Raw genomic sequence first — 27,756 nt, forward strand, 5'->3', positions numbered from 1 at the left:
TTGTCAGCACTTCTAGCACTCGGTAATCATGGCTAGACCATACATGCGAGACTTAAGCACAAATCCATCACAAGTGTAGCTACAGACTAATTAAAAACGTCATACACTCAGAGTTTTTCGCCTGTTTGAAAAGGGGATTTTCTTTGCATTTTACTCCAGACTACAGTAGTTGGCCACCAGTTGCAGCCTCTAGAAGATATGAATGAATGAACAGTGCTGGATTAGCTGTTGCAGGGGCGCATAGGGGAAACGGTTTCCTTGATATGAGCCCACGTCGCTGAAGAAATATGCCAGCTGCCAAGTGTCTATAGAGGGGAAGCCATCAGTGTCCGCAGACTGATTTCTTTGCACTGTACATGTATGGGGATGTCCGTGACACGCCGGGCATTGTCAGAAGACAGAAAGCGCTCTCTCTGGCAGTCCCCATGGTGAAGCAGCATGATGGAAAATCAAAGAAAGAAAAGAAAGAGAGGAAGAAGGGGAGAATGTGCCCACATGAGTGTGACATAGTGCCGTTGGACTGATTTGTTCACCATGACAACTGAGCGGAGGCGGCTTGGACGGCCGGGGAACCCCCTGGCTTTTTGGCCCAGCACAATGAGGAAAGGCACGGCTGTCTTAACCTCTGTGACATCCCTGTTGTCAGCGGGTCAAATCCTTGAATATCAATGAACTGACTCGGTGCCTCTCGCAGTGGTTCTCAAAAAAAAGTGTCTGACTCTCGTAAGAGGCGCTCACTGTCCTCCGTGGCCTCCCCTGACCTGCGTCCAGCCTCTTGGCGCATTGAAACGAAGAGGGACGATTCTACAGGGTTAAACAACTTTTTAGAGGAGTGCGTGCACTCCTTCCCTGAGTTCTATACCCTGTTTCCCGTGGCCAGCAGAATAGTTCTTTCCTGGAGAAAAGATTCTGAGGAAATTAATCAAAAAACAAAAAAACAATTTGACAAAAACATGTATATACTGTATGTAAACATATGTATATATATATATATATATATATATATATATATATATATATATATATATATATATATATATGTATACACATATTGAACATACATACATACATATATACATACCATACATACACACATATATTTATATATATATATTTATATATATATTTATATATATGTATATATGTATATATATATATATATATATATATATATATATATATATATATATATATATATATATATATACATGTACACAGCACTATTTCATTTTCCTTGAAATTTAGCATCTGCATTTGCATAAGAACCCTAAATGGTTGAGAACGTGATAGACACCCATCCTGTCACAGTCATAGTCAGCCAACAGACTAAGATTGTTTCCATTTTTACCAAATACCATACAATCCTTTCAAGAAGATGAATTTGTGTGCGTGATAGTCTAAAAACACGAAACACTCTTGAAAACGTTGACATTATGACAATATATCACTGACTGACATTACTGCCTTACCCTAACCTGAAAAATACATTTAAAAAAGTGTAAATGTGTTAAAAAATGTACCATATTTTCTTCGCCCAACTCCTCTGAATTCACAAAATCCCTGCGCTGGCTACAACCGGAACAATCTTCCACACCTCAGCCTCCATCTAAATCATTTCATGCTTCCTGCCTAATAGAACATTTTGTTGTGTGCCGCAGCGCCCAGTTCTGTCCTTTGAAGAGAAAGAACAGAGGTTTGTCTTCATGCTGTTTAGTGAATCTAGCCTTGTTGGTTCAAAGTGATGTCCGCGGCTCGAGGCAATGATCAAACAGGCGGCTGAGCTTTTTTTTTTCTTTCTTTTTTAATTCCATGTCAGCCATTCTTGCTCGTGATACACTGTGATATGTCTGATGATGATGATAAACTCCGTATGTGGGTGTTTTTGCTTCAAATCCGCGGACGCTCTGTTTACGTGCCCCTGTGAACGTCGACTACCGTGGAGGAGCGAGCGGGCACGTCTCTCGCTTGATTGCGCTCGTGGTGGAGCGAGCGGGCACGTCTCTCGCTTGATTGCGCTCGTGGTGGAGCTCACGTCTGTGCTTACTTTGAGATGTAAAGTAAATATTTTGGTTACCCAAAATCCATCGCAAGTTCGGCCATGTTCAAAAGTATGAACAATAAACTTAGGGAGCCTCAAGTATCGCATCAAAAGACAGGGACGACGTTTGTCCATAAAATGGACAGGCACCAGCAATGTTTTGGTCATTCTGCAGTCACAGATGGACCATTCTGTGGGCCATTACTTTCCACTTGGGCCTGATAAGTGGGTCCTGACCCCTTTCTCAGTGCAGATTAGCTGCTGCTATCACTCACATTACTATTATCAGGACCAGACAATCTGCCCTGCTACTATGTCTGAGAAGCAGAACGCTCCTAGTTTCCAGACCACAGTTTGATTATTCAAAGGTACATGGGCGCCGACATCAGACAGAGTCACCGAAAGTTCAACGATACCATAATATACCGCAGCCAATTCTCCAGACCGTTCTCCAATTGGTTTCGGCAATGCTACAGCATGGACGTATTCAGAGTCACGAATGTGACATTTTGCCTGCGTGTATTCCTTTTACCTTGATGCCAGAAAGAAAAAAGGAGGTGAGCTGCACAAATAATTGCAAAGGTAAACGATACAAATAAAAACACACACAAGAAAACAGCATTCTTGTTTTCAGCAGAGCTTCTCTTGGAGACTATTTGTCAATGTTAACTTTAGAGTTTGATTTCGCTTACAAAAATTGTTACGTTGGAGACTTTTTGGGTAACTTTCCGCCACTTACTTTCTTTGAGCTGTTTTGACTTCCCCACCTTAAGTCCCCACCAGTCTGTTTACTTCCAATCTGTTGGTCTTTTCTTACTCAAAGCTACACACCCCTGGATTATTAACCAAGTCGTCCATCCGGGACTCCTCAATAATGTATTGATTTTACCAGTGCTGGACGTTCATTTCGTGCCGCGACCTTCTGTGACGTCGTACTTAGTCTAAATGAACACACCTCATAATAACATCAAGATGGCACCACGGCTTGAGAATCTATACAGAATCACCTTTGCGCATTACATCACCTTAATAGTGGCTAGTCAGGCAACATTTAATTTCTGGGGCATTTAAAATCAATAAGCTCGCTTTCACCATTGGGACAGTAGGAAACCTGATTCTTATTACTTTGTTGACAAACAGGTTAGTCAACAAAGTACTAATAAGTCAACAAATAGTACGCTTCGTGAGCTTAAACAAGTTTGTCCAATAAACATTTAAAATCAACGAGTCGCCATTTCATTTGAGACACCAACAAGACGATAACGTTACAAACTATTCATCGAAGATAAAAGTGAACTGATTTTTTTTTGCGTTTGTTTTTGAGAATATGTAACAGAAAAACAACGGAACATGTTGCGCTGTGTTATTGTGCATAATAATTTGTAAATGATTCGAAATTATAGTGGTTGGTAGGTAATGGATTTCCTGGTGTAGTCCAGATATTTTTTCACAATTGCACGAGTGCTCATCCAATCACAGGGCATGTCTGTGTCAAGTTCAGTGTGGGACCTTGTAGCTGGCCTTGGTGTCTCATACTCTGATTGTGTTGTTGAGATTCACATCTGATTGTTAACTGTGTCCGCTCACTTACAGCAGACAGGAGCCTGCTCTGTTGATTCTGAAGGCCTGACAACACAAACTAGCTGAAATATGATCGGATGAAAAGTCTACCATATTATAGAATACTGGAAGTAGCGCAACCAAGTGGATAGAACATTACAACAGAGAACAGACCAAAGACAATTATTACATTTACTGGGATGAGGGAGATGGAAGCTCCTCAAAAGCGACATCAAGACATACACCTACCTCTGGTGTCGGCGTTTTCACACAGGATACCTAGAATTGCATTGTAATATATGAATGGAAATAGTGTCAGTCAAAAGATGATCTGTCACTTGTCTAAGATATGTGACAGATACTGATATGTCGTTATCACATATCTTTATCATCATGTATTTATAATATTTTCCATTTCATATCAGTTTTAGAGACCATCTGATGTTATAAAACTAGATGAAATCTTGTAAACATTGAGGCCTACTCAGGTCAAGGCAAGGAGCGGAACTCATATAGGTGATTTCTTATTGCATTGTTATTATTACACCTTCTATTTCAAAAATTCAGTTCTTTTTTCACTCAAGTAGGCCTGAAATGTGGTTATAAACGTTAATTGTTGTGGAAGTTGTGTCAGAACACAAATATAAAAGGTTCATCTGGCGCATAATCAAGCTGCTAAACAGACCGAAGAGCCGGAGGACTGTCCTATCTTTCAACAGCCGTGCAGCCATAAACGTGCTTACAACAAATTCAGCACGCAGGACGGATGTTTTCTCCGAGTTTCTGTTCGAGATCACTGAGCGGCTTCCTTTCATGTTCTTGCCTCCCATGCCATCTTTTGTTGTTAAGTTTTGCCGAAAGCGTGTTTTGAACCTCGGGCGTTTTCTCACTCGAATGTGTTTGCGAGCCCTGCCAGATCCATCAGCATCGCTCTCTGTCGGTGCTTCTATAGCCCCGATACTGTCTGTAAACTTGCGCTTTTTTCCACACGAGCGTACGACTCTCTCCACTCCACCACTCACCATCAGTGCTAAGGATGCATGATATTTTATCGGACCGATAAAATATCAGCCGATTAGGGGGAAAATCACTCAATTTATATCGGCCCGATACGTGAATATTTCCGATAAAAAGATCCGCTAAATTAATGAAACGTGAATTAATAAAACTGGAAACGTTTGCAGGCTGAGTGGCAACAAAACAGGCTCGCGCTAGTTACGTCATCTATCGCACCTCATTAGCAGGACCCAAGCCTGACCCCGTCACTGCCTGACTAATAACAAAGAAGACGTCAAGTTTTAACGCAACAAATCTTGTAGCTCACCTGCAAAGTCGTCATCGTGGCGAAGCGATATTGAAAGAACGCGAGGCAGCCGCCTTAGCATCTAACGGTGCTAAAGCTTAAACAGCAACATGGATAGTCGATGTCCCCATTCAGCAGGCGTTTGAACACTGTAATAAAGGGTGTTCAAACGCCTGCCCCCCCAGCGTGGATTAGCGAGCTGATAGATCAAAGTCAGAATTAGCTAACATCGGTGGGCTAACTTTCACTTTAACTTAAAGATAATCATGCAACTCATGGTGCATTCTTACCTCAGAGTTATATGTTCAATAGCCAATTTTAAACCCTCAAAACCAACAATGTCATAAGTAAGAGAAGAAAATCGACATCACACTAAGAATCAAAACCACCGCCAGAAGCAGCTTTTGGCTGGCCGAAGCCCAGCGATTGCACAAACAAAACTAAGCAACCAATTTGATTTACTGTTTAATAACAGAGACATCATGATCCCCAACTGACAAAAGCAAGAAGAGACAATGAATGTAATGTGGGACACAGATAAAGTGATGAAGTCAACACTAGCCGTGTTTCCTTTAAAAGTACAACATATTTTAAAAGAGCTTTGAAAAAAAAAATATATATATAGATCCTAATTTAAAAACTGCCTTAAGGCTTTGAGATTGAACTTGCATCCCTGTATAATTTTATTTGATCCTAAAGATAGTAATTTTCATATGTATTATGTATATCCATTTCTTTTAAGGAAATGTTTTTAGAGAACCTTACACAATAGGCCAAAAAAAAAAAAAAATCTCTGCCGTGCTCTTATAATGCAGCTGCAATTGCCGGACTGGTTCGGGTCCGCCTGCTGCCACGCTTCCTCCACACAAGTACTGTCGCCACCCTCCCCGTCCGCATGCAGGGGAGTGTCTGTTTGCACGGATCTGTGTCACTTAACACTAATCTGTCTGATCTCCACCTCAAAGTCGCTCACGTCTTCACATGCAAATAAACATATTCAGCCCTCTTTCAAACCAAAGCCACTTGTTTGATCAGCTGAGGGCCTACGAGGCGCTCTATTATGCATTTGAAAAGGTGCCTTGCCCGAGCCTCACAGGCAGAGCTCATTGTTACCTGTTTTTTTTTTTCATGTAATTACTCTCACCTTCAGCAGCGGCAGGAAAAAAAAACGCCTTTGACTACAGACTGACGCGTGTGTGCGTGCGCGCGTGTGTGCACGCCGTTATCGCGGCTTGTTAGTGCATGCGTACTGTACTTTTTCATTGCCCCAGATTCTTTGCTACAAAGATCGATTTCGGAAGATGAAGCCCACCCACAACTCCTTCAAGCCCGAGTCTCAGAACTTGCGGATTCGTGTAACAGAGGGGATGAAAAGGGGCTTTCATTGCATTCTCTGATAGCAGCACTTTGCTCGCTGAAACTCGCTGCTCCCTCTGAAAAGTTTCCCTCTTCAATAACCGACTCGCTCCGTGTAAACTTCCGTCGCCGGGAAGCCGTCTTCGGTAAACGCGCCTCTCGCTAAAGAGCGGGGACGACGTCTTGGCGCGTTCGCATACTGAGCGGCTGTCAGGCGGGGAGTGATCGGTGTGAGGAGCAGACGCCGCACGTTTGGAGCCCTCGACGTGCGGCAAATTCTTTTGTTGTGTGTGTGTGTGTCGCGCGTGAGCCGGTGACATGAGGCGGGCTAAAGCGCTGCTCTCTAAACAGACAGACAGACAGACCGTCAGACAGCCAGGCAGGCCTGAACTAGCAAACAGGTGCAGCTGGAGCGGCTGAGGATGAGGACATGGGGCGTCTCCCCGAGTCCTCCCCCCACCCCACGGGGTCTGATCAAAGCGACGCTGCCTCAGTCGCCAGTCATCCCTCTAACGTGATTTATGTCACTGTGTCAAAAGAACTTTACGAGCATTTGCGAAAGCGGGCCACAAAGTAAAAGGTACAAACATTCCTCCGCAGGCCCATACACACACACACACACACACACACACACACACACACACACACACACACACACACACACACACACACACACACACACACAGTCGTGAAGCAGGTGATGAAGAACCCAGGTAGGGCCTAATTCTCTTAAAGGTCCAGTGTGTAGAATTTTTAAGGAATCCTGTTTGCCAGTGTGTTTCCATTATTTTTTCTATGTATATTCTTATATATATGAGAACTGTTCTAAGGGTGGGAAAACAAGATTACTTTTATTGTACTGTGAGTATACACTTTTATTATTGTATTTATAGGCAGCATATCAAGCTTTTATCAATAAAGCAATCACAAATCAAGCCAAATTTTACACATTGGACATTTAAGCATTTGTTTCTGTGTCAGCACTTTTGCTTCGCTTCTGCTTTCCAACAGAAACACGCCACCTCAAATGTAAAAAGAAAGAAACCAAAAATCAGCGCTCTCTGGCCAGCGAAATCAAATCAAGTAATTACCAGCGGCTTGAAGCCGTTTCAGCGACACAGATCACAAAGCAGAAAGCCCTTGGTCTTTGCCAACGCGGGCGGCGGCTAGCTCCTTCCTGCGCGGCAAAGCGGAAGGGATCGGATGAAGGAAAGAGGACGAATGTTTTCGCCACAACATATTTGGAGTCCAACGTTTGGGGCTCGTGCCTCCTCGTCTTTGCCCCCGCCAGGTCACGAGGATGCGGCGGGATTCCCCCAGGAGCGTCCGCACGCCTGACGATCTAGACGGCGGCCGGGGAGTGCGGCCCTCGCTTTGCGGCACCTGGCCTTGATCACCTGTGATCTGGCGGGAGAGGAGCCACACCTTTAAAAAAAAAAAAAAAAAAACCCGCGATACGTACAGTTGACCGCGATTTCCCTCCTACCGAAAGGCGAGACTGGGGGGAGGAGGGAGTGAAGGGGCGGGGGCAGGGGGGAGAGAAGAAAAAAAAAACTTTCTTGCCAGCAATACTGTCGCTCTTGCTCTGAGCAGGATTCTCTCCCTTTGAAGAGAGCAGAAGAAGAGAAGTGAAGGCTGCCTGGCTGGAGAAGCCCTGGAGGAGGGTGGTAACTGTCATTTATATTTACAGCCTTTGCAGACACCTCGGGGGCTGTTATCCAGGTGGCCTCCGTTGAAGCTCTCTGAAGCGCTCGCACCTTTTTTTTTTTCTCCCCCCCCCCCCCCTCTCCCCCGAAACTCCAAGTATCAATAGACACTGGCTGACTTTGATTCAGCCACATAAAGGCTGTGAGTCATGTGCTTTTTCGACTGTTAAAACGGGTCGTGTTGACGCTGGAACTTGAATGCCCTCCGGCTAAAAAAAAAAAAAGAAGCATTGCTACACTTCTAAAACTTCATTAAAACAGCGAGGACTCTCTCGCAACTCTCTCCACAAAAAAAAAAAAAGGTTATGAGTGAATAAAATAAAAGGCAGAAGTGACGGTCTGTCCCCAGACCAAGTGCAAGTCTTTTGTCACAAACTAGTCGCGCAACTTCAAGGTCACACTCAGGCCACACACCTCCTGCTTCCATGCCGAGCGGTTTGCCTCCACATAAAGCCAGCGACTTCAAAGTCTCCATTTATTTATTTTTTTCCCCCCCTTTTGTTCTGGTTGGACCTGTCAAGACCTTTGTCTTGACAGCTCAGATTCAAGACTAGGCTTGTGGCCCTAGGAGTGCTACTATCCGCTGACAGTGTATGGATCATTTAACACTAAACATGTCGGAATAGCAAACACTGTCTCCTGTTTACCCATGCTTTTGGTAGAGCCGCCTCAGTCAATATGGAGCTACTTCAAATCCAGGCCAGATGTGTCTTTGGAAATGTCACCAGACGAGAAGGGAGGAGACGACGGCTATTCTGCGCCTCTGTGTTTCATGGCGATGATCTTTTTCAAAGCGAGGCGCTTTAAACGGTTTAATCCGGTCCTGAATGAGAGCTGGATTATTGTATAACCCTCCTCACTTACACACACTGGCACCTGCAACACATTCAGTGAGGGCCACACTGGACTGAAAATGTAGCGTCGCGTCCGTTTCATACGACGTAAAAAGAAAACTTTGCAAAGCAACATTTAAGATGATGAATGTGAAAATACAGCTTGAAGGGCATTAGGGATTTTCTAAAAAAAAAAAACAAAAAAAAAACGCAGCTTCATTATAGACGCTTTTGATGCGGTTACAAAAGGCCAGATTTTGTCCTGTTTCATAAAATATATTTCAAATTACAGTGTTCCATTTGTTGGGATACAGATGATGATGACTTCCTTCTCTAAAAGAAAAAAAAAAGGAACTAATTGTGTTGAAAATATATTAGCATTTAACCAGTCTCTTGGTAATCGTTGTGCTTTGAACCTGTTCCGCAAGCGACCCATTTTAACACCCAGCGCTATCATTTCACATCATTTTTTTCCCCCTTTGTTGTGCTGTAACGTCCGTAGACTACTCACGGATAGGAAGTGATGCAGTATTAAAAAGCCAGAATTTTGCACAGCATAGCGGAATGAGAGGGTGGGAAGAACAACGCAGTGGAAGCATACAACAGTGCTCTCACAACAATTTAAAACTAGAACGTTTTTTTTATTTTTTTCTATAAAAATCTGGAGTTTTTCAGCTTTTAGAAATATATACAAACGTTCCCTTGTGCTATAAAACAGCAAAAACACGTGAACAAAAAAGAAAATGGTAAAAGGACAAAAAAATACATGTACAAATAACTTTTCAGTAACGAGTGCTTGATTCAATTTGCGGCAATGTCTGTCTGGACGATCTGGTACGCTTTTCAGCAGCTGCTCTCTCACTGCAGTTCAAACATATAGACCGCCGCCGCCATTTCCATTAAAAAGCCTCCAAATGCGACTCTCGGCTCTAAAGACCATTTGCCTCCATTGTCCAAGGGGTCCATTTCCATTTGTCTGTGATCTGTCAGCAACAGTACAAGTGTCTTTTTTGCCAGCAAGAAAAACATCTATTGCACATTATTCAAGTAACCCCATGGCACATCCAAACCGTTTGTTCCACTCTTTTTTTTCTGCAGAACAGCAAGATTTATTTCCCACGACCGAGTCTCTCAACAAGATAAGTGAATCCAGCAGAAGCAGATTTTTTTTTTCTGAAACAAAAGCAGCACTTAACACGTGTAAGATGGCTATTAAGATAGAAAACAGCCAACTTGACATGGCCTCTGATGAGAAATAATTAGATTTTTAATTTTTTTTTTTAACGTTGCTTTGACAGCATTCTTATGACAAAGTCTGGTGGAGTGTAAGGGCTTCACATATTTTTGGTTTAAACGAAACAAAAAGAAAAGAGAAAAGCTCACACGCATGTTGGGGGCGGCCGCGTGGGCTCGTACTTAGTGCTGTGCCCTTTGAGGGACGGGTGAGGTTTGATGTACGGCCGGCCGCTGGTGAAAACGCTGGCCGCCTTCCTCCTCGTCCTCTTCTTCAGCTTCCTGCTGAACACGTTCTGCCAGGACTGCAGCGTCTTGGACGTCCAGATCCACATGCCGCTGGTGATGCCCACCACCAGCAGCATGAAGACCTTCACCATGAAGATCTCCACGGCGGGAATGGAGGCCTTCATGACGCACTCGTCGTCTGGCCCGCCGTCTGCCGCGCACTTCCGCTCCACAGCCAGGACGCGCCAGTAGTCCATGTTGAGCCTCTCGTAGAAGTAGCACGCGATGACGCAGGTGGCCGGCACGGTGTAGAGCACGGAGAAGACGCCGATGCGGACCATCAGCTTCTCCAGCTTGTCCGTGTTCTCGCCCTCCGTCTTCATGACCCTGCGGATGTGGAAGAGGGCCACGAAGCCCGACAGCAGGAAGGAGGTGCCGACGATCAGGTAGCAAGCGAGCGGGATGAGCACGAAGCCCGTGAGCGCTTTCACGTCCATGCTGCCCACGTAGCAGACGCCCGTCAGCTCGTCCCCGGCCACCTTGCGCATCACCAGTATCAGGATGGTCTTCACGGCCGGGATGGCCCACGCCGCCAGGTGGAAGTAGCTGCTGTTGGCCTCGATGGCCTCGTGGCCCCACTTCTTCCCGGCGGCCAGGAACCAGGTGAGGGTCAGGATGACCCACCAGAGGGAGCTGGCCATGCCAAAGTAGTACAGGATGAGGAAGACGATGGTGCAGCCGGTGCTCTCGAGGCCCTCCTGGATGACGTACTGGACCCCATTGTCCCTGTCGCAGGCAATGCGGTCGGCGCCCACGAAGAGCCGAATGAGGTAGCCGACGGAGTACACGCAGTAGGACATTGAGAGGAAGATGATGGGCCTCTCGGGGTACTTGAACCTCTGCGGGTCGATGAGGAAGGTGAGCACGGTGAAGGCGCTGGAGACGAAGCAGAGGATGGACCAGACGGCCATCCACACCAGGGAGAATTGCTTGTCGGCCTGGCTCCAGTACACGTCCACCTTGGGGTAGCACCTTGGGGCGCACGACTCGCTTTTCTCCACAAAGTGGAATTTGCCCGGGTTGCTGCACGTCCGCTTGCCCCCACCGCTGCTGCCGCCTTCCTTCGGCTGCAGCTCTTGGCCGCCGGCGGGCCGCTGAGGTCGGAAGTCCGGGGGCTGGGTGTGGGACACCTTGGGCGGCTCGTCCGAGCCGTTGTTGGGCGCCTCCATGCAAAGGTTGTTGGGGTCGTTTTTAGTGGGCAGCAGCGAGCAGTCCAGGAAATCGGGCCAGGGTAAGTTGAACTGCTCCAGGATGGGCGAGCACTTGAGCCTGACCTGTTCGCACATCACCCGGCACGCCGGGATGGGCATGGACACCTGCTCCGTGCACATGGGGGCGTAGAGCGAGCACAGGAAGAATTTCAGGTGCACATGGCAGCCGATCTGGATGAGCGTGGCGAACTCCTGCAGCTTCATGGCCGCCTCCTTCTGGTCGTCGTGACCCATGGGGTTCGGCATGCGGGTCATGTTGTAGCCGATGTCCTTGCACTGGGGGATGTTGATCTGCTGACACCTCCCCTCTCCCGACCAGTCCGGGTCTATGGAGCTCACGGCTCCCCTGCCTCCGCACAGGACCAGGAGCGAGGGGACCAAGAAGCTCAGTTCAAGAAAGGAAGGCATTCTGTCGCTCCTCGGTTTCAAGCAATAATAAGAAAAAATGGGCCAACTGCATCAAAAAAAAAAAAAAAAAAGATAAAGATAAAATAGTCAGCGGCGGAGTCTTAGTAGCGAGCAAAAAAGAAGAAGAAGAAGAAGAAGAAGAAAAAAAAACTTACAGAGCTATCTGTTGCGATAGCAGCGTGTCCTCATTTTAATGAAAGCGAAAAACGCTGCAGCGGTGCCAAAATGTTCCCTCGGCGGAAGCGGAGCGCGTTCTCGTCCATGCTTTTCATGCGCTTCCCCGAAGTGTTGGAAGCGACTTGTTCGGTCTCCTTCGCCTCGTCGAACGATCCTCAACCGAACGAGTCCGAGCTCCGACGCGCCCCTCGCTTACTTCCAACACTTTCACCACAGTCCGTCCTCGGGTGATAATCTCACTTTCTTCTTCTTCTCTTCTTTCCGGAGGTCTGTCGCGGCTCAAGTCCGTGCGCCACAAGTTGGACGAATGCGGGCGAAATGAAACGTCCCGACGCGGCGGCGATGCTCGCTCAAAGTAGTTATTCCGACTGTGAGACGGGCGAAGTGATGATAATTCAAAAAAAAAAAAAAAAAGAGAGAAAAAAAAAAGGTGGGGGTGGGGGGGCAGGGTAAAAATCCGCTTTGAACAGCTTTAAATGTGGCGTAGGAACGCTGTGCGATGTGTCGCTCCTCCCGTGTAAAAGAAGCAGGCGCTGCGATGCGTTTGGTGGCAGCGCCAGAGTGCGAGTGAGCCGGTGGCGGAGCCTCCGCTCCGTCCCAGTCTAACCTGCCAACAGATCCGCCTTCAAAGGCAGCTCGTTTGCATAAAAAAGATGACACTGACACGCGGATTATTTCCAAATCGTGCGGAACAGCTTGTCCATTAGGGCGCTTTTCAGAGGCTCCGCCGCGAACTTCCCCCCAGCCTGTTTGTTTGTTTGCACTCGGCACACAAACTTCGACAACAAGAGCGGGACAGAGACACGTTTTATGAGATTCCCCCCCCCCCCCCTCCTTCTTACCAAGAAGAGGAGCTGCACAATGTGGCTCCCAGGCGCTGTGCTCTGGAGGCAACTCGGGGTTGCACTGCATGTGTGGGAGCTCTGCACTGCACTGGATAAGTTTCACAATCAACCTAAAACAGTTTTTCCTGTTTATTTTTGCACGTGTTAGACATGCACACGCTCGAATGTTCCCATACTATCTATCTATCTTTTTACTTTATTTCAGACCCAAGGGATCCATATCACAGTAAAAAAAAAAAAAAATAATAAAATAAAATAGAGACAGAGAAAGACAAAAAAATTACATATATAAGCACAAACAAACCCACAACAAACCTGTTTATCTATCTATCTAAACATAACACAAAAAGTAAGGACATTTGTGTTTTGTAGTTCATTTCTTTGTTGTAACAATGCTTCTCGGAAATAAATCATATATCGTTGGAAAGCCTGTTTATTCCCCTTTCAAATGGTGCCACACTTGTGAGGAAAATGCTTTTGTGGGGTTAGCAGCAGAGCTAAGTATCTGGGTTGCGAACAGCTTATTCTGCTGTTGCTGTTGGCTCTTTTTTTGAGCTTCTGGTGCCCCCAGGTTCTGCCATTCAGGTGCCTGATTGGCAGCACCTGTGAAAATGGATTGTGCGCTATAGTGGTCAGTAGGCGTAGGGTAGAGTTATGGTTCTGGTTCTTCTGCACACTACTGAGGCTCCTGTTTGTTTAATGAATAAATTGTTAGTAGTAGTTCTATCTATCTATCTATCTATCTATCTATCTATCTATCTATCTATCTATCTATCTACCTATTTGTGTGGCACATTTTCACAGAGGAAAACAAAACATCAACTGCACATTCTTGTCATGTTCTGTCTTGGAAAGATTGAAACAGTGCTGATTAAATTGAAGATGCTGTTCTTTTATAACTCTATAATATTGTTTGTTGACATATTCACAAACCAAACAAACCAGCCACCAGTGCCTAATTCTTTCCAACTCCCTATGTATTGTTAAAGTAAAATGATATGTTAATATGTGAATGAAATAGAATTACAATAAAAATCAATGGAAAAGTACACAATCGTGCAGTGCGCACTGTTGCTTTACAGCAGGAAGGTTAGGAGGAGTTGGATCTCAGGGCTTGGGACCTTTCTGTAGAGTTTGAATGTTCACCCTGTGTCTGCGTGGGTTCTCTCCGGGTTCTCCGGCTTCCCACCACAATCCAAAAACATGCACGTGTGGGAAACTGAGAATTCGAAATCTTTTGTAGGTGCTTGTGTGCGAGTGGTTGTTTGTTTTTCAAGTGTGGCCCTGCGATGAACTGCAGACTTGTCTACGGTGTAATCCTGCCTTCGCCTCATGACGGTTGGGATAGACTCCGCCAGACCCTTGTGACCCAGCACAGAGAAAGTGCAGGAGAAAATGGGTGGAAGAGATAGAAGATAGAGAAGGAAGTGTGACTTTTGGCAAGAGCAAAGATGAATGCCTGTTTGTCTCCAAGTGCAGTTTATTTTAGTGCGGTCACCAACATTTACTCACAGGCTGCACGTGCACTGTTCCGTCCAGCTCACAACTGGATGTTCTGGCAAGATGGCATTGTTCCTCACAACACATCCAGAGTACAAAAGTACTTTTTTTTTTGTCTCATTAACAATAAACAACAAAATTTCCATTTGTTTCTGATGCAGTCAAAACCTTTGAAACACACTTGTACAAAAATTATGTGGCAAATATTTAATTGACAATGATTGGGACTGAGTAAAATTTTAAGGGTGTCCAAAAGTGTTTTTTTTCCCCCACCGCTATAGGTACACATTAACATGGGTACTGCAAAAAAGAGGGATGAGTACAATTTGTTAAAAAATCTTTGACATGTGACACTTTTATTAGCTTATTAATTTCCCATAAAACCACCATCTGAAAAACCTCACAGATGAAGCTCTATGGAGAGATGGGTTTGCGGCTTGTTGGTTGACTTTAGATGATCCAATCAACCTATTCATTAGAATTTGCGTTGCCCAAGTTGCCAACCATTTGATTCATGGGGCTTCACATCCTGTGCAGATGCAATGTCTTCTACATGGAGGCGAGTACTGTGATGAGAACTGCTAATAGATGTTTAAGACCTGTAGGAGTCCATAGGTCCAGTGGCCTGTGAGCTATGAGTCAAACAATGAGGATTGTAAAGAGTCAGTGTGATCAATTCATGCAGGAACAGGAGTAGGAAACCGGATTATGATGAAGGGGCTCCGTCTCCACTGCATGGCAGCTGATGCTCCATCACAAGTGAGGTGCAGGAACCAGATGGTGGTGACACGGCTCTACCTCCTCTGCATGGCAGGCAACACTTCTGTGTGCCCAAGTTTAACTCAAGACAGCATTTGTTGATTTTTTTTTTTCCACATACAAAACTGTGCATCCAACCAGAAGTAAAAACACAAGTCAGTTCAGTTGAAATGACCTTGTTTTGATTGCAACTAAATGACAACATCACTTTAACTCCAACACCAAAGGGGAAACATCGTAATATCATTGCAAGATAATTATTTCAACACTAAACATGTAAATTTGCTTTGAAAATGATGCTTTCTTACGCGAAACAGTACCATGTTTGAAAGATCGCACAAGTTTCACCTGTTGCGAATAACTTTAGGCCGCCTGCCTTCCTCTCAAAACGGCCCAAGACATGTGAAATGAGCATATGCTCGTGTTACACTCCCTGCGATAAAGCAGTCTGCATTATATCCCGTCTCCTGGAGGCTTTGGGCCCCTCTGTGACCCCGGCTGGATGAGCGGCTCAGAGGATGAATGGACGGACGGGCGTTTATTAGCCCGTTAAAAGCAAAACAATTTCAGTTGGGGAGGGGGGAGGAGGGGGGTGGGTGCTGGCTCGCACGAGATGCAGCCAAACCGGAGTCATAAAACAAACTGGATATAACACATAGACGCGTGGGCTGATATCATGAAAGCGAGCGTTAAACTCTCTGGCGAAAGAATGGCTGTTGCTCCGGGCAAGAGCTCCGTCGTTGTTTTAATGTCGTGTCAGCGCGTTCGCGTGCGGAGGAGCTGCGAGGCCTCTTCTTTATGTGTGACGTCCTCCAGGCATCGACTGAACCGCCTCGTAAAAAAAGAAGGAAAAAAAAGTTTCTGCCCGTGACATTTATGCGCTGGCCGGGCCATGTTCTTCGTCAAGGCAGTATTGCTAATCACAAGTAAACAGGGGTGCTTTTAGTACTCTTTTCTCCCTTTTTTTTTTTTTTTTTTACAAAGACTCACTCGAGTGCTTTAAGGAGAAGTTTTAGAAATATGTCTGGGCGAGATGAGAAACCTGGCACCAGCGTGCCTAAAAGGTTTAGGCCTTGGGATATCTCGGCGGTGGCATTTCAGCTGTTCACGCTCAGCGTGCGGAGCCGCGGGAGGAATATTTGCTGCGAGCACTTCTGAACGGTGGCCCCTCCTTCGACGTCGCGCGCAGGCTTCTTAGAAACATCGAGCTGTCGACATCTGTGGGGTGTTGGTCCAATCATGCGGGTGTGTGTGTGTGTGTGTGTGTGTGTGTGTGTGTGTGTGTATGTGTTGGGCGGGCGACTGTTTTTTTACCCCCCCCAAAAAAAAAACATCATACAAGTGCTTTTGAACATTTGAATTGGCCAACAATACCTTTGATTTCCTTGCATTTCGACCGAAAATAATCCGATTTTTCATCTCTTCCGGTGCCGCAGACTCACAGTGACGTTCCCAAACTTTGTCGCGTTGTCCGGCGAAGCCCAATCGCATTTTTCATACAGTGACCCCTCCACAAAAGACAAGGACAACAGCTGACGAGCCTGCCTGCTCGCTCAGCCCCCTCCCTTCCCACTAGACTTCCATTATGCAGTTGGTGCGTAGGAGTTCCAACAAAAAGAGGTGATGGCTTTAATGTGAAAAAAAAAGAGAGACTTGTGTAACATCAACGCGCCGGAGTCAGCAGATCGGGAGAGACTCTCCGGCGTGGATATTTTTAAGCAAATATCTGCCCTTGTTATCGCCGCCTTTAATGTAGCGCAGCTGACAAGATAATGCCGCCGCCGTGCAATAACAGCGGCGGCGGACGGCAAGTCGACTGGTTTTTGTTGTAATTGCCGGCCTTTGTTCTCTTCTGGGCTTCTGTCTCGCCCTCTTTCATGACTGTTTTGCTGGTCCTGATGATATCGCTTTGAAAGTGAGACCAAAAGAGTGAGGGGAGGGAGGGGAGAAATCAGGCTGTTCACTCTTTCGCATAGCCGCCGCAGCAGCTACTACTGTCTCTTTTATGTTTTTATTATATATATATATATATTTTTTTTATAGCAGTGGTCATTTCTCCCCACCGTTTCACAGACAACCTGCTCGTTCTGACTCACACTTGTGCATCTCTCTCTCTCTCTTTCTGTCTCTCTCTCTCTCACGCACGCACAAAACGTTATCTCATCTGTGCAACCCCATCCGTGCCGCGCGGCTCCATCTCTGAGAAATCAGCAACTGTGGGATAATTCTGTAACTAATAAAGTGAACGGGGGTGGGGGCCAAGAGGAGGAGGAGGAGCGGCGGGGTCCTTTGATGGCTGGAGCTGAAAAGATATTTTTTTTTTTTTTGTGTGTGGGATTTGCGATGTGTGATTCTATGGAGCGCGCCGGCTCCCCTGCTGCTAGGCTCTGGCTGGAAGCTGGCCCCCCTCTGGCTAATGTTATGGAGAATCGCAGGAATTTTATGGCTGTCTTTTCCCTCAGCCCCCTTTTTTCTTTTGTTCCCCTTTGAAGAATGACTTTAGACATTTTATTTACATATTTAACCATGGATGAAAGAAACGGAGGGCGAGGAAGCAAAGCTCCTAAGGCCCTTTTGGGAATTTTGATCAGTAGAAAAAATAAAAAAAATGAATTGCGGCTAACACCCCCCCCCCTCCCAACCCCGTAGCCATGAATTTGATGGGAATCAAAAATCTAGAGGCTGTGACATTTCTGACAATGACGCCTACAAGTTTCTTCAGCGCGCAGTTTACGATTTCCTCCCCGCTCACATCTGCCTCCGTGAGAGCAATCGCAGTATTTCCCCCTAATTGCTGTGGTTTGGCACGCCGTCCCAACATGTGAGGTATGCTACATGGGAGAAACCGGGGGACGTTTTGGACATGTTTGGCATTGTTGTCTGCGCTGAAAGGGCATGTTGATTAAACGTACGGGTGGGGCCGAGCTATAATCTTCTTAACCAAGGCCCTCCTCTTCTCTTTCAGGGGGCACAATGAGAAGAAACAACACACTCGGCTGGAGGTGAGACTATTTGTCCACATGCCCCGCGCATTGTCCGAGGATCCTGTTCTCCCTCCCGATCGCACGCACCGGCCGTTTAGCTCAGGATGATCCGATTTATCAACACAATCTGTTATTTTCTCTCTTATAGCCTCTCGACAATTTGTCAAGAGGCTGGTGCCAGTAAAAAAAGAAAAAAAAAGAAATGGAAAGCATTTATACAAGTCACACAAGCAACGATTTGTCCATAAAGATCAGTTTTTGCAAGCGCTGGCAGAGACGAATCTGTTCAATGCTGTTCAATCTTTTTATTTTGGCTCTACTGCGAAAAAAAAAGGTGCTGCATTAAAAGGAGCAGTTTAGTGAAGGGTCATGCATTTTGAGGAAATGCATATGAATTGAGAAATTAATAATTGAAGAGCTCCGTCAACATCAAAGGCAGCGGCATTCTTTGCCCGCACGTTTTTTTAAATAGCTCAATACAGTAACTTATTAATGAGAGCAAATTTGTTTCAGCCGTCAGCGCAGTTTGCTCAGAATCCAAAACCTTTCTGACCTCGGCCGTCGAGGTTTACCGGCGGCCGAGCGCGTTGCGGTCGGTGCAGCGGCGTCGCCGGAGCCGCAGTGTTTATAGAGTAGATTACCGTGATTGCTAGCGAGGCGCGCGCTATGTGAGGAGTCTGACACCAAGTCATAAACAAGAGTTTAGTATGAAAGCGTTTTTGGTTTTTTTTGCCATATGTGGGCGTGAGGCTGCTTGGAAACGGCAGCGTTAGCTTAGCGTTCTTACATCATCCCCCTTTCATGTGGTGGTCGCTCAACGGCAAACGGGGGAGGAAGGGAAGAGGAGGAAGAAGAAGTTGAGGAGGAGGATGGAAGTTTTTGCAGCTTTGTTTTTTTTCTTGTCTTGTTTTTTGTTTTTTTCACGTTTATGAAAGCCACTCCCGACCCAGAGGAGACGTATGTGAGCAAGGCTAGCCCGAAGTTCCTGCGGGAATTAGAAACAAACCCGTGCAGTTGACAAATGGAAGGAGGGAAGAAAGGAAAAACAGCAAAACAAAAAAAGAAAAAAAGAAAAGTGGGTAAACATTTTTCACTGCCGCCTGCGTCCGAGAGGGACACTGATGGCAATATTATTACCCGAGGTCCTCGTGGGGGCACTCGAGTGTGAATTGCTAATCAGGGCGGCCTTCACTGGTCTAATCCCTCTTTGAGTGGCCCGGCCTGGAATCAGCGCGTCTGGGGAGACTCCCCACTGCTTCTGGCTCTGGCAGTTCCATTCAATAGTGCAGCCCTCCTGTCCCATTCCCACAGTCCCCTCACACTGTGCGTTTCAGCCACACACGCACACACGTACACACACACACACACACACACACACACACACACGTACACACACACACACACACACACACACACACACACACACACACACACGCGCGCACGTCACAACACACATCCTTGTCTAACCAAATTAGATTAGACCCTTCCCTTTCTCTCCCAGCAAGGCGCTGGTCTTTTCTCTGCCCGGTCATTTATCCTGCCCCTTTTGTCTCTGCCTCATAAAAGAGAAACAAATTCCCCAAACAACTCGCCTCCGAAGAATGCGCTGCAATCGGGGGAAGAAGGATGAGGCGGACATTTCGAGCGGCGGGCTTTAGGTGATGCTGCGAGGTTCCCCTTTGCTCCGGGGAACCTCGGGCTCCAACAATGCGTGAAGGGTCCCAGAAGTGGGAAGCAATAAAGTATGAATACTTTACTTGAATATTTCTTTTTTTTTTTGACAACTTTTTACTTTCACCTCCCTGCATTTCTACACAAACATATGTCCTCGCTGCTGCTTGCTTTGGACGGAGCCCACCTGGTGACATGGATGGAAAAAAATAATAATGTGTGGCCATGCATTACTATACCATGCCCACAAGATAACAAACGCGTGGCCACGAGATATTTATTGTTGTGGCCACGAGATAATGATTGTTGCCATTCCCACCCTGGCCTACTCTTGAATATAAAAACAGGGTATAATTACCTTTATTTGAAAATGATAATCAACATCACTCCAAAACTGAAAGCTGCATATAGACAACCATCCAGCTACTGGCACACATTCACCATCTTGTGGCCACGTGTTTATTATCTCTTGGGTACAATATAGTAATGCGTGGCCACACATTATTATATTTTTCATCCATGTCACCACTCCGTACTTTTGTGTTCAAAAGTGTTTATAAGATAATTGTGTTCAAAGTAATTCACTTATTATGAGAGTTGTTGATGCTTGAAGTAGAGCTATTTGATCTGTGCTGTCGTGGAGGTAGATATAAAACTGTATCTATCTAGTGCTAACTTCACAGCAAGGAGGTCTCGGCTTCAATCTGGGGCCTTTCTGCGTGGAGTTTGCAGGTTCTCCTCGTGTCTGCATGGGTTCTCTCTGGCTTCCTCCCGCAGTCCAAAGACATGCATATGGGTACATAGGGAACTCTAAGTTGACCGTAGGTGAGGGTGTGTGAGTGTGAATGGTTGTTTGTCTCTATGTGTCCCTGCGATGAACTGGCGACTTGTCCAAGGTGTCACCTCCATCCAGCATTTTTTTGAAAATGCATGGATGGATTATTTTAGTACCTCAGCATATCAACTAATGTATTGTTGAATTATTAGCAAAAAACCTTTTTACTTTTTCTTAAGTACATTTCAGCACCTGTGCTTTCTTACTTCTACTTTTTTTTTACAGTACTTTTACTTTTGACAGAGTATTCTTGTACCCAACTATATCCATATGTTTACTTTAGCAGAGAATGCAAATACTTTGCTGTGGGGAGTGTTGGCCCGACGGTCAGAGCGCCGAGAGCAGCGCCAGCTGCGCGTCTCGCCAACCTGTTAGCGCACAACAAGCCGTCTCCGACAGCTGCGCTGAGCGTCTCTTTTACTGTCGCCGCTCGCCGACACTGTCCAACATCCCCTCCGCTCAGCCCATAAAACTCCTCTCCCGGCAGAATGCGCAGTGGTTGGAGTGTCTGCGAGAGCAAGTCCAGCTCCTTTGATTCTCTTCTGTCTTTAACTCCTTCTCGCGCAGTAATGGACACTGGCGCGTACATAGGCGGGAAAAAAAATAAAATAAAGGGGCCGAGTTGAAAGGGGTCTTTTTGTGAGGAAGCCCTGGCGGAGGGCTTATTCCTCCTGGTTGAACGTGCAGCCGAGCCATCCCAAAAGCAGCAAATTGAGATCAAAGCGAAATTAAAGCTGACTCGTTCAAAGCGAGATAAAAATGTGTGAGCCCGCAGCAATATTTTCCTCCATTGATTTCCCTCCTTTGCTGGCGCTCCGTGGGACTGCGCTCGCCTGCGCTCGGCGCCGGGCGTCGGAGACTCTGAGGCAGCTGCGGGGAGGGGAGGAAATGACTATCGACGCAGACAGAAAAATACTGTTCTAATGATCAGAGATAAACGAGTTTTAGGCCGAGCCAGAGATCTAATTGATCGGGTAACTTTTCACTGCCACCCCCCACCAAACCCCCCAAAAAGAATCTTCTTTTCGCTCCGTGTTAAGACAAACGCAGATGTAATGGGAGCGTTTGATGGCAAGCATGAGAGGGCCGTAAAGAGCGAGCACGGGAGAGCCAACGTCTCTGGTGCAGCCATTAGCTGCGATTCCCTGAACAGAAGCAGCCTTTTAAAAGCCATTTTTCCCTCATTGCCTCCTTGTTTTTGCAGGAACCTCGCGTCAGAGGTGGCAAAATTATCCACATTCTATACTTAAGTAAAAGTAGGGATACTTGTGTAAAAAATATATATATATATATCTTGTTTAAGTAAAAGTACTGTTTCACATCCTTGACTCAAGTAAAAGTAAGAAAGTACAGGTTCTAAAAGTAGAAAATAAAAGTGATTTATTTCACCATCAATGAAACAATATGTTGGTTGCTGATTTTGCAAAAACTAAAAAGTTCTGACAGAACTGTATATCTGTAATCTGGACTGAACTGACCAGAGGTCAGAGGTCTACATGAGCATCTGGATCATTTTGAACAGCTTTGCTCCACTCAATACTATACTTTTTCTTTTTCAACTGCAGCACAACCTGTGATCAGTCATAGTTGCGACTAGTCAACCATTATTGGCTGTTGACACTTTTAATAACAATCACCAAGGTCAATTACTGCATTTTTTATTTTTCTCTGTACTGAAATACTAAACAGTGACCCCCAAAACCGAAGTACTTGGGTAAAGTAAATGATCTCCCTCTAAAATACCCTTCACTTTTATATTCAACTACACAACGGCATAGTTCAAGTACTTCCACTTCAGATATTTGTGTACAAATCTAAGGAGTTAAAGTAAGAAGTAAAGTACAGATGCAGGTAAAATGTATACGTGTATATGTGTACATCTTGGAGGGATGCAAGACCAGCCTCACCCAAAACCGTTACACCTGGCGGCACAACCAGGTGCTGAGGTGTCTTGCAGCAGTGTTGGAAAGCCAAGGAACATACGCGAACGCCCTTCCTCCTCAGTCATCCCATTGGCAGCCAACGCTTTTTGTCCGGGAGGGCCAAGCCAGCCTCACCACCTGCAGAGCGAACATTGGGCAGCTGGGCAGAGCACAGGACTGGAAGATGCTGGTTGACCTAGACAAAAAAACTCGGCTCTCCACCTGAGATCGCATCCCCCAACCTGCGACCAGACCTCGTTCTGTGGTCTTCCTCACCCAAGCTCGTCTTCATCGTAGAGCTCACGGTACCCTGGGAGGGTGCAGTGGAGGAGGCTTACGAGCCAAAGAGGCTGAGGTATTCTGAACTCGCAGCAGATGCCCAACAACAAGGCTGGCATGTGAAGGTACGCACAGTGGAAGTAGGCTGCAGAGGATTCATAGCCACCTCAACATCCAGGCTACTCAGGGAGATGGGAGTGCGAGGGAAGGCCCACAGGCAGGCAGTTAAGAATCTTCATGGCTGCTGAAAAGGGGAGTCAGTGGCCGTGGATCAAGAGGAAGGACTTGACCTGGGCCTCCAAGTGACTGATGGCTGATGGGAGTGAGCCTGGGACGCTGGGACTCACTGCTGAAACCTCCAGAAGTGTTGTGGGTTCATCAGCGAAACACTAGTGAAGGAGGCCGCCCACTTGATAACCCAAAGGATGCCATCTCTCACTCGAAAGCCAAAGTGTCTCATCGGTGCCTTAGGTATATCTATTAATGGATAGCAACACCTAGTCCTACAAACAGATCTTAAAGGTCCAGTGTGTGAAATGTGGCTTGATTTATGATTTTTAACTTGGTAGAAGCTTAACATACTGCTCATAAATACTCGCAGTACAATACAAGAAATTTGGTTTTCCTGCCCTTAGAATGATTCTTATACATACAAGAATACACATAGAGCAATACTATAAGGGTCTTGCTCCCAGTTAGCTGCCATCATGCGCTGCCATTTTTTAAGAAGGCCTGTCAGGCTTGCTTTCCTCGAAATTTTACACACTGGACCTTTAAGTGCAGTAACGAGGCATTTGTACTTGGTTACTTCCCACCTCTGCCTCGTGTGAATTCCGCCCCTCTGATGTGCCTTTAGATTCGCGGGCACGCCAGCGAGCGCCTTTCCGCAAACATTTCCCCGTCTGTGCCTGATTTGCTTTCATGTTCGGCTGGAGCACCAACAATCCGGCGCAGATGAAGTTTCCGCGGCGCTGCGCGGGAGACGGCTGCGTGATGGAAACGGTGCCGGCTTTAATTAGAGACTGCGCGAGCTCGGATGCGACGTTCCCAACGTGTGACACAACAGCAAAAACAAACAAAACGCCTTTGTGCGACGCGGTTGCTCAGACCTCGGTAATTACGAGTAATTTACCGTCGCCGCACTTGCGCGGCAGGTTGCTGACGAGGTGCGGCGGGACGAGCGGAGCTGCCCGCTGCGGCGTTTGAAGTCCGCGGCGGGATTTTGACGGGCCTCGGAGTGAGACCTGATGCAGGTTCGGAGACGAGCTGGAACAGTCAGACGCCGCAGACGAGAAGTGTTTGTCTGGTTCTGATGTAATTCCTCTCATGTTTGTGTCTCGCACATCGGCCTTTGTCCGGAACACTGTGGCGGGAAAACAAAAAATGTCAGAGGGAGGAAAAAGCCTGATAAAAATCTAAACCATCTGTCAATGAACGCTGGAGATTTTGGCAACGGGCAGAGAAGAAAAAAAAATATCCCAAAGCAAAACAGAGACAGTGCTCTCTTGTTTTTTTGCACCTCCCAAAACAAATGCGACTCTACATTTTTTTTTTTTTTTTTTTTTCTCAGCCTTTTGTTGTGTGGCGCAACACCTGGGTGAGCCAAAAAAAAAAAAGAAAAAAAGCTACATGAATCAAGCTGAGGAAAATGTCTTTTAATCTGTTTCAGATATTGTTTCATAGCTGTGAGCGGTCTTACCTCATCTGTGAAGCTTCCACCTCACACAGAGGGATCACTGTATGCGCTGGAATTCCTCGGGCTCAAATATCAAAACAGCACTAAATAACTTGTCACTCTTCCTCTGCAGAACACGGGCGTTGCTGCCTGGTTGTGATTTTTGCTCTTCTCTTTTTTTTTTCTTTTGTTCCAGCAAGAAATCGCTCATTCATTCATTGGTTTAGTTTGGAAGGCCGGTCACTTATAGTCCGTGACAAACTGAAGCCACAACAGGATCGCGATGCGGTGACAAAAACACGTAGGGCCTTAAGTGTAAACAGAAAGAAAGAAAAGAAAAGAAAAAACTAACAATAAAAGAAATTTGCCTTTTCGGTCCTTGTCAACGAGACCCAGTTACAAATATGGTTGTTTTCATCTCCAGACGCGCTGAGCAAGTGCAATAGCTGTTTGACTTCTCTGCGATTTGGTGTTCAAGAGGTGTCCTCGGCCTTGATGTCGAACCCTCTGCCAAGTGGTTTCCCATCAGTGCCTCCTGTGTGATGGAACAGGGAGCCGGTGAGTTATCCAGCGCTGTCACTCAAAAGTCGTCCTTCTTTGACATGCAAGTTTCATACATGCCGTTTGATAAACTTTGGTTTGGTTTTTTTGTGTGTGCGTGTGTGTGTGTGTGTGTGTGTCTACCCAGCATTCCAAACTGTGTCTTAGGGAGAAGGGATGTATTTCCTACAATTAAACAACACATGCTATTGTGGAAACTCTCGATTCCTCCCGCTCTATTCCTATTCTCTTTTGCTCTGTCTTGTCACAGCAGCACATATGAATGTTGCAGTACATATTGGATCTTTTTCTGAGAAAAAGGACTTCAAAAACTAGAGTAGAGCTGATGGAGAAACCAAGAAAACCAACATCTTTTCCTGTATAATTTTTGATTATTTGTGTATTTTACTTAAAACATATTTGAGAAATACACTGTTGCGTCACAGAATACATGTCAGTGACATGACTCTCAATGTTAAGTTTAAGTTAAGTTGAATATTCAAATTGATTTGACCTATAAAAGCAAGGAACCTCATTGCTTATAGCACTATTGTTCACAATGCTGCCCTTAAGAAAGGAAGCAGAGATCTTGCACCTGTTCAGTAAAATACTGTCAAAACAACTACTAGCTGATTAGAAAATAGTTTGTTCAAGGTACAAAAATTAAACATTGAGAGCAGCATAATATTCCAAATGTGAGAAACAATATTATCAGAGCCACGTCAGGTCTATTGCATGAATGCAGTTGACGTTTTTGCACCAAAAACATGTGTTACCTAACCTAGTTATGGGAACAACGCAACAAGAGAACCAAGGAGCCCAGCACAAACTCACCCTGACAGGTTGCATTTATACTCAAGTGTGAACGAGGGTGCCCCTTGTGGGTTACTCCATAATAAGACACCGACTGACACATTACATTTTTCTGGTATATATGTGAGATGAGTAAAACTTGTCCTTAACAAACCGGGAAAAGTGAAATACCATCCTGACCAAACCAGGCTGACTGTCCAGACCAAACAGGTGTCCAAAACCACAACTTTTTAAACTGGGATTCAGAGTGGACAGATCTGGAGGTGCTGGCTGTGTGGTTTGGCCTGGCCACTGAAGATGACTGAAACCGCTGTAGTATATACTCCGGGCCTGTTGAGGCGCTGTAACACATCCTTAAAATGAGTGCGTTCTACTGACCAGCTCTGTCTGGTACCATTTATGGGCTTAAAGGTTGTCACCAGGAAGAAGTTCGGAATGAATTGGGGTTTTTTTTCTCTTTACATTTCTATTTCTCTCTTTATACCTCATCGACTTCTAAGATTAGAGTAACTTGGAACGCTATTAACATCAGCGTTCCATATTTTTTGTGTCACGAATTCCATGTGACCATACCTGTGTTTAGACCACCCCATGTGTAAGGGTCCAAATCTCCATTTAAACCTAGAATTCCCAAAAAGCAACAGCGCAGACATGGAAAAACACTGCTTGTTGAAAGAAGTAAACAGGAAACACCGGAGGAATATGACTCCTCCTCCCTTCAACCTGCGATAAACCATCCAAACCTCCCAAGAAAGACCCCCAGGGCATTTTAATAGTTTCACAATAAAATTCCCACCTGACTTGGAGAGGCCTACATTCACCTGAGAGGAACCAGGGGATAAACAAAACTCTCGAGTGCTGAGCGCTGTTGACAGTCTGGCTTGAGAGCGAGCTGGCTGTTAGCTGTCTAAACAGGGTGACACTTCATTGTATTTCAAACAGAGCGGCAGGAGTGAAAGACAACACCGGCTCTTCCCCCTCCGCCTCCACCCTCCCCCAGCCCTGTAATGACTCCCCCCCATCTCCCCTCCTCTGTGACTGACACCCTTCCCCCCCACCCCCCTCCATCTCCAATAAGACGTGCTGTCATGACCACGGCTCCCTCCCTCTCTCTCTCTCCCTCTCTCTCCCTCTCTCTCTCTCTCTGTCTGTCTGTCTGGACATCCCTCTGCATTTCAAGTGTCGGTCTTGCTCTCTCTCACCTGCTCTTCCTCCACGTGTGTTGACAGACAGGCTGCCGCTCCTGCTTCAGGATGTCTCCATTAGCACCTCCACGCTCGGCCCTTTCATCCAGCCCTTGTGATGCGAGCGCGGCACCGGTTGTTAACCTGCTTGACAACACACGAGTGGACGTACATCCTCAGTTTGGCACAGTTCTCCGCTTGCTCTCTCTCTCTCTCTCTCTCTCTTTCTCGCTCTCTCTCTCTCTAATGATTGTTTGTTCTGATGCTTGGGGGGGTTTGTTTATGTCTGTTGACATTTTGCGCTGAGCTGATGACTACGTGCATTTGTTGCCATGTCTGCCAAGGAAATTGTCACTGCTTTGTGAAAAGTGCTGCGGTGTGGTTTGAAACTTTGTGAAGATAATGGATCGTCTATCATCTAGATCCTTATATACATGTACATATATATATATATATATATGTATATATATATATATATATATATATATATATATATATATATATATATATATATATATATATATATACACATATATATATATATATATATATATATAGGCCCTGACTTCCAACAAGGCCTTCTCAACATTTCAATTGCTTGTTAACACAAGTAACTAATCAACCAAGCACATGCCA

At 45.8% G+C, this 27,756-nt stretch overlaps 2 protein-coding genes across 2 annotated transcripts in view; both read right to left on the minus strand.

The window, feature by feature from the left end:
- Positions 1-1,201: 1,201 nt before the first annotated feature.
- Positions 1,202-27,756, minus strand: part of glt1d1 (glycosyltransferase 1 domain containing 1) — a 121,441-nt gene continuing 94,886 nt past the window's right edge. The window contains exon 9 of the transcript XR_012929072.1: positions 1,202-1,220. The gene's annotated coding sequence lies outside the window, so the exon portion shown is untranslated. The remainder of the gene's footprint in view (positions 1,221-27,756) is intronic.
- On the minus strand, positions 9,417-12,927 carry fzd10 (frizzled class receptor 10). Its single transcript, XM_076047088.1, has 2 exons — positions 12,088-12,927; positions 9,417-11,982 (listed from the first exon to the last, which is right to left on the minus strand). The coding sequence occupies exon 2, from the start codon at positions 11,934-11,936 to the stop codon at positions 10,176-10,178; it is 1,761 nt and encodes a 586-aa protein (XP_075903203.1). The 5' UTR covers positions 11,937-11,982; positions 12,088-12,927; the 3' UTR covers positions 9,417-10,175.

This window comes from Nelusetta ayraudi, unplaced genomic scaffold (genome assembly GCF_046127955.1).
Source record: "Nelusetta ayraudi isolate G7.1 ecotype Tasmania unplaced genomic scaffold, CSIRO-AGI_Nayr_v1 ptg000092l, whole genome shotgun sequence".
Taxonomy (NCBI): domain Eukaryota; kingdom Metazoa; phylum Chordata; class Actinopteri; order Tetraodontiformes; family Monacanthidae; genus Nelusetta; species Nelusetta ayraudi.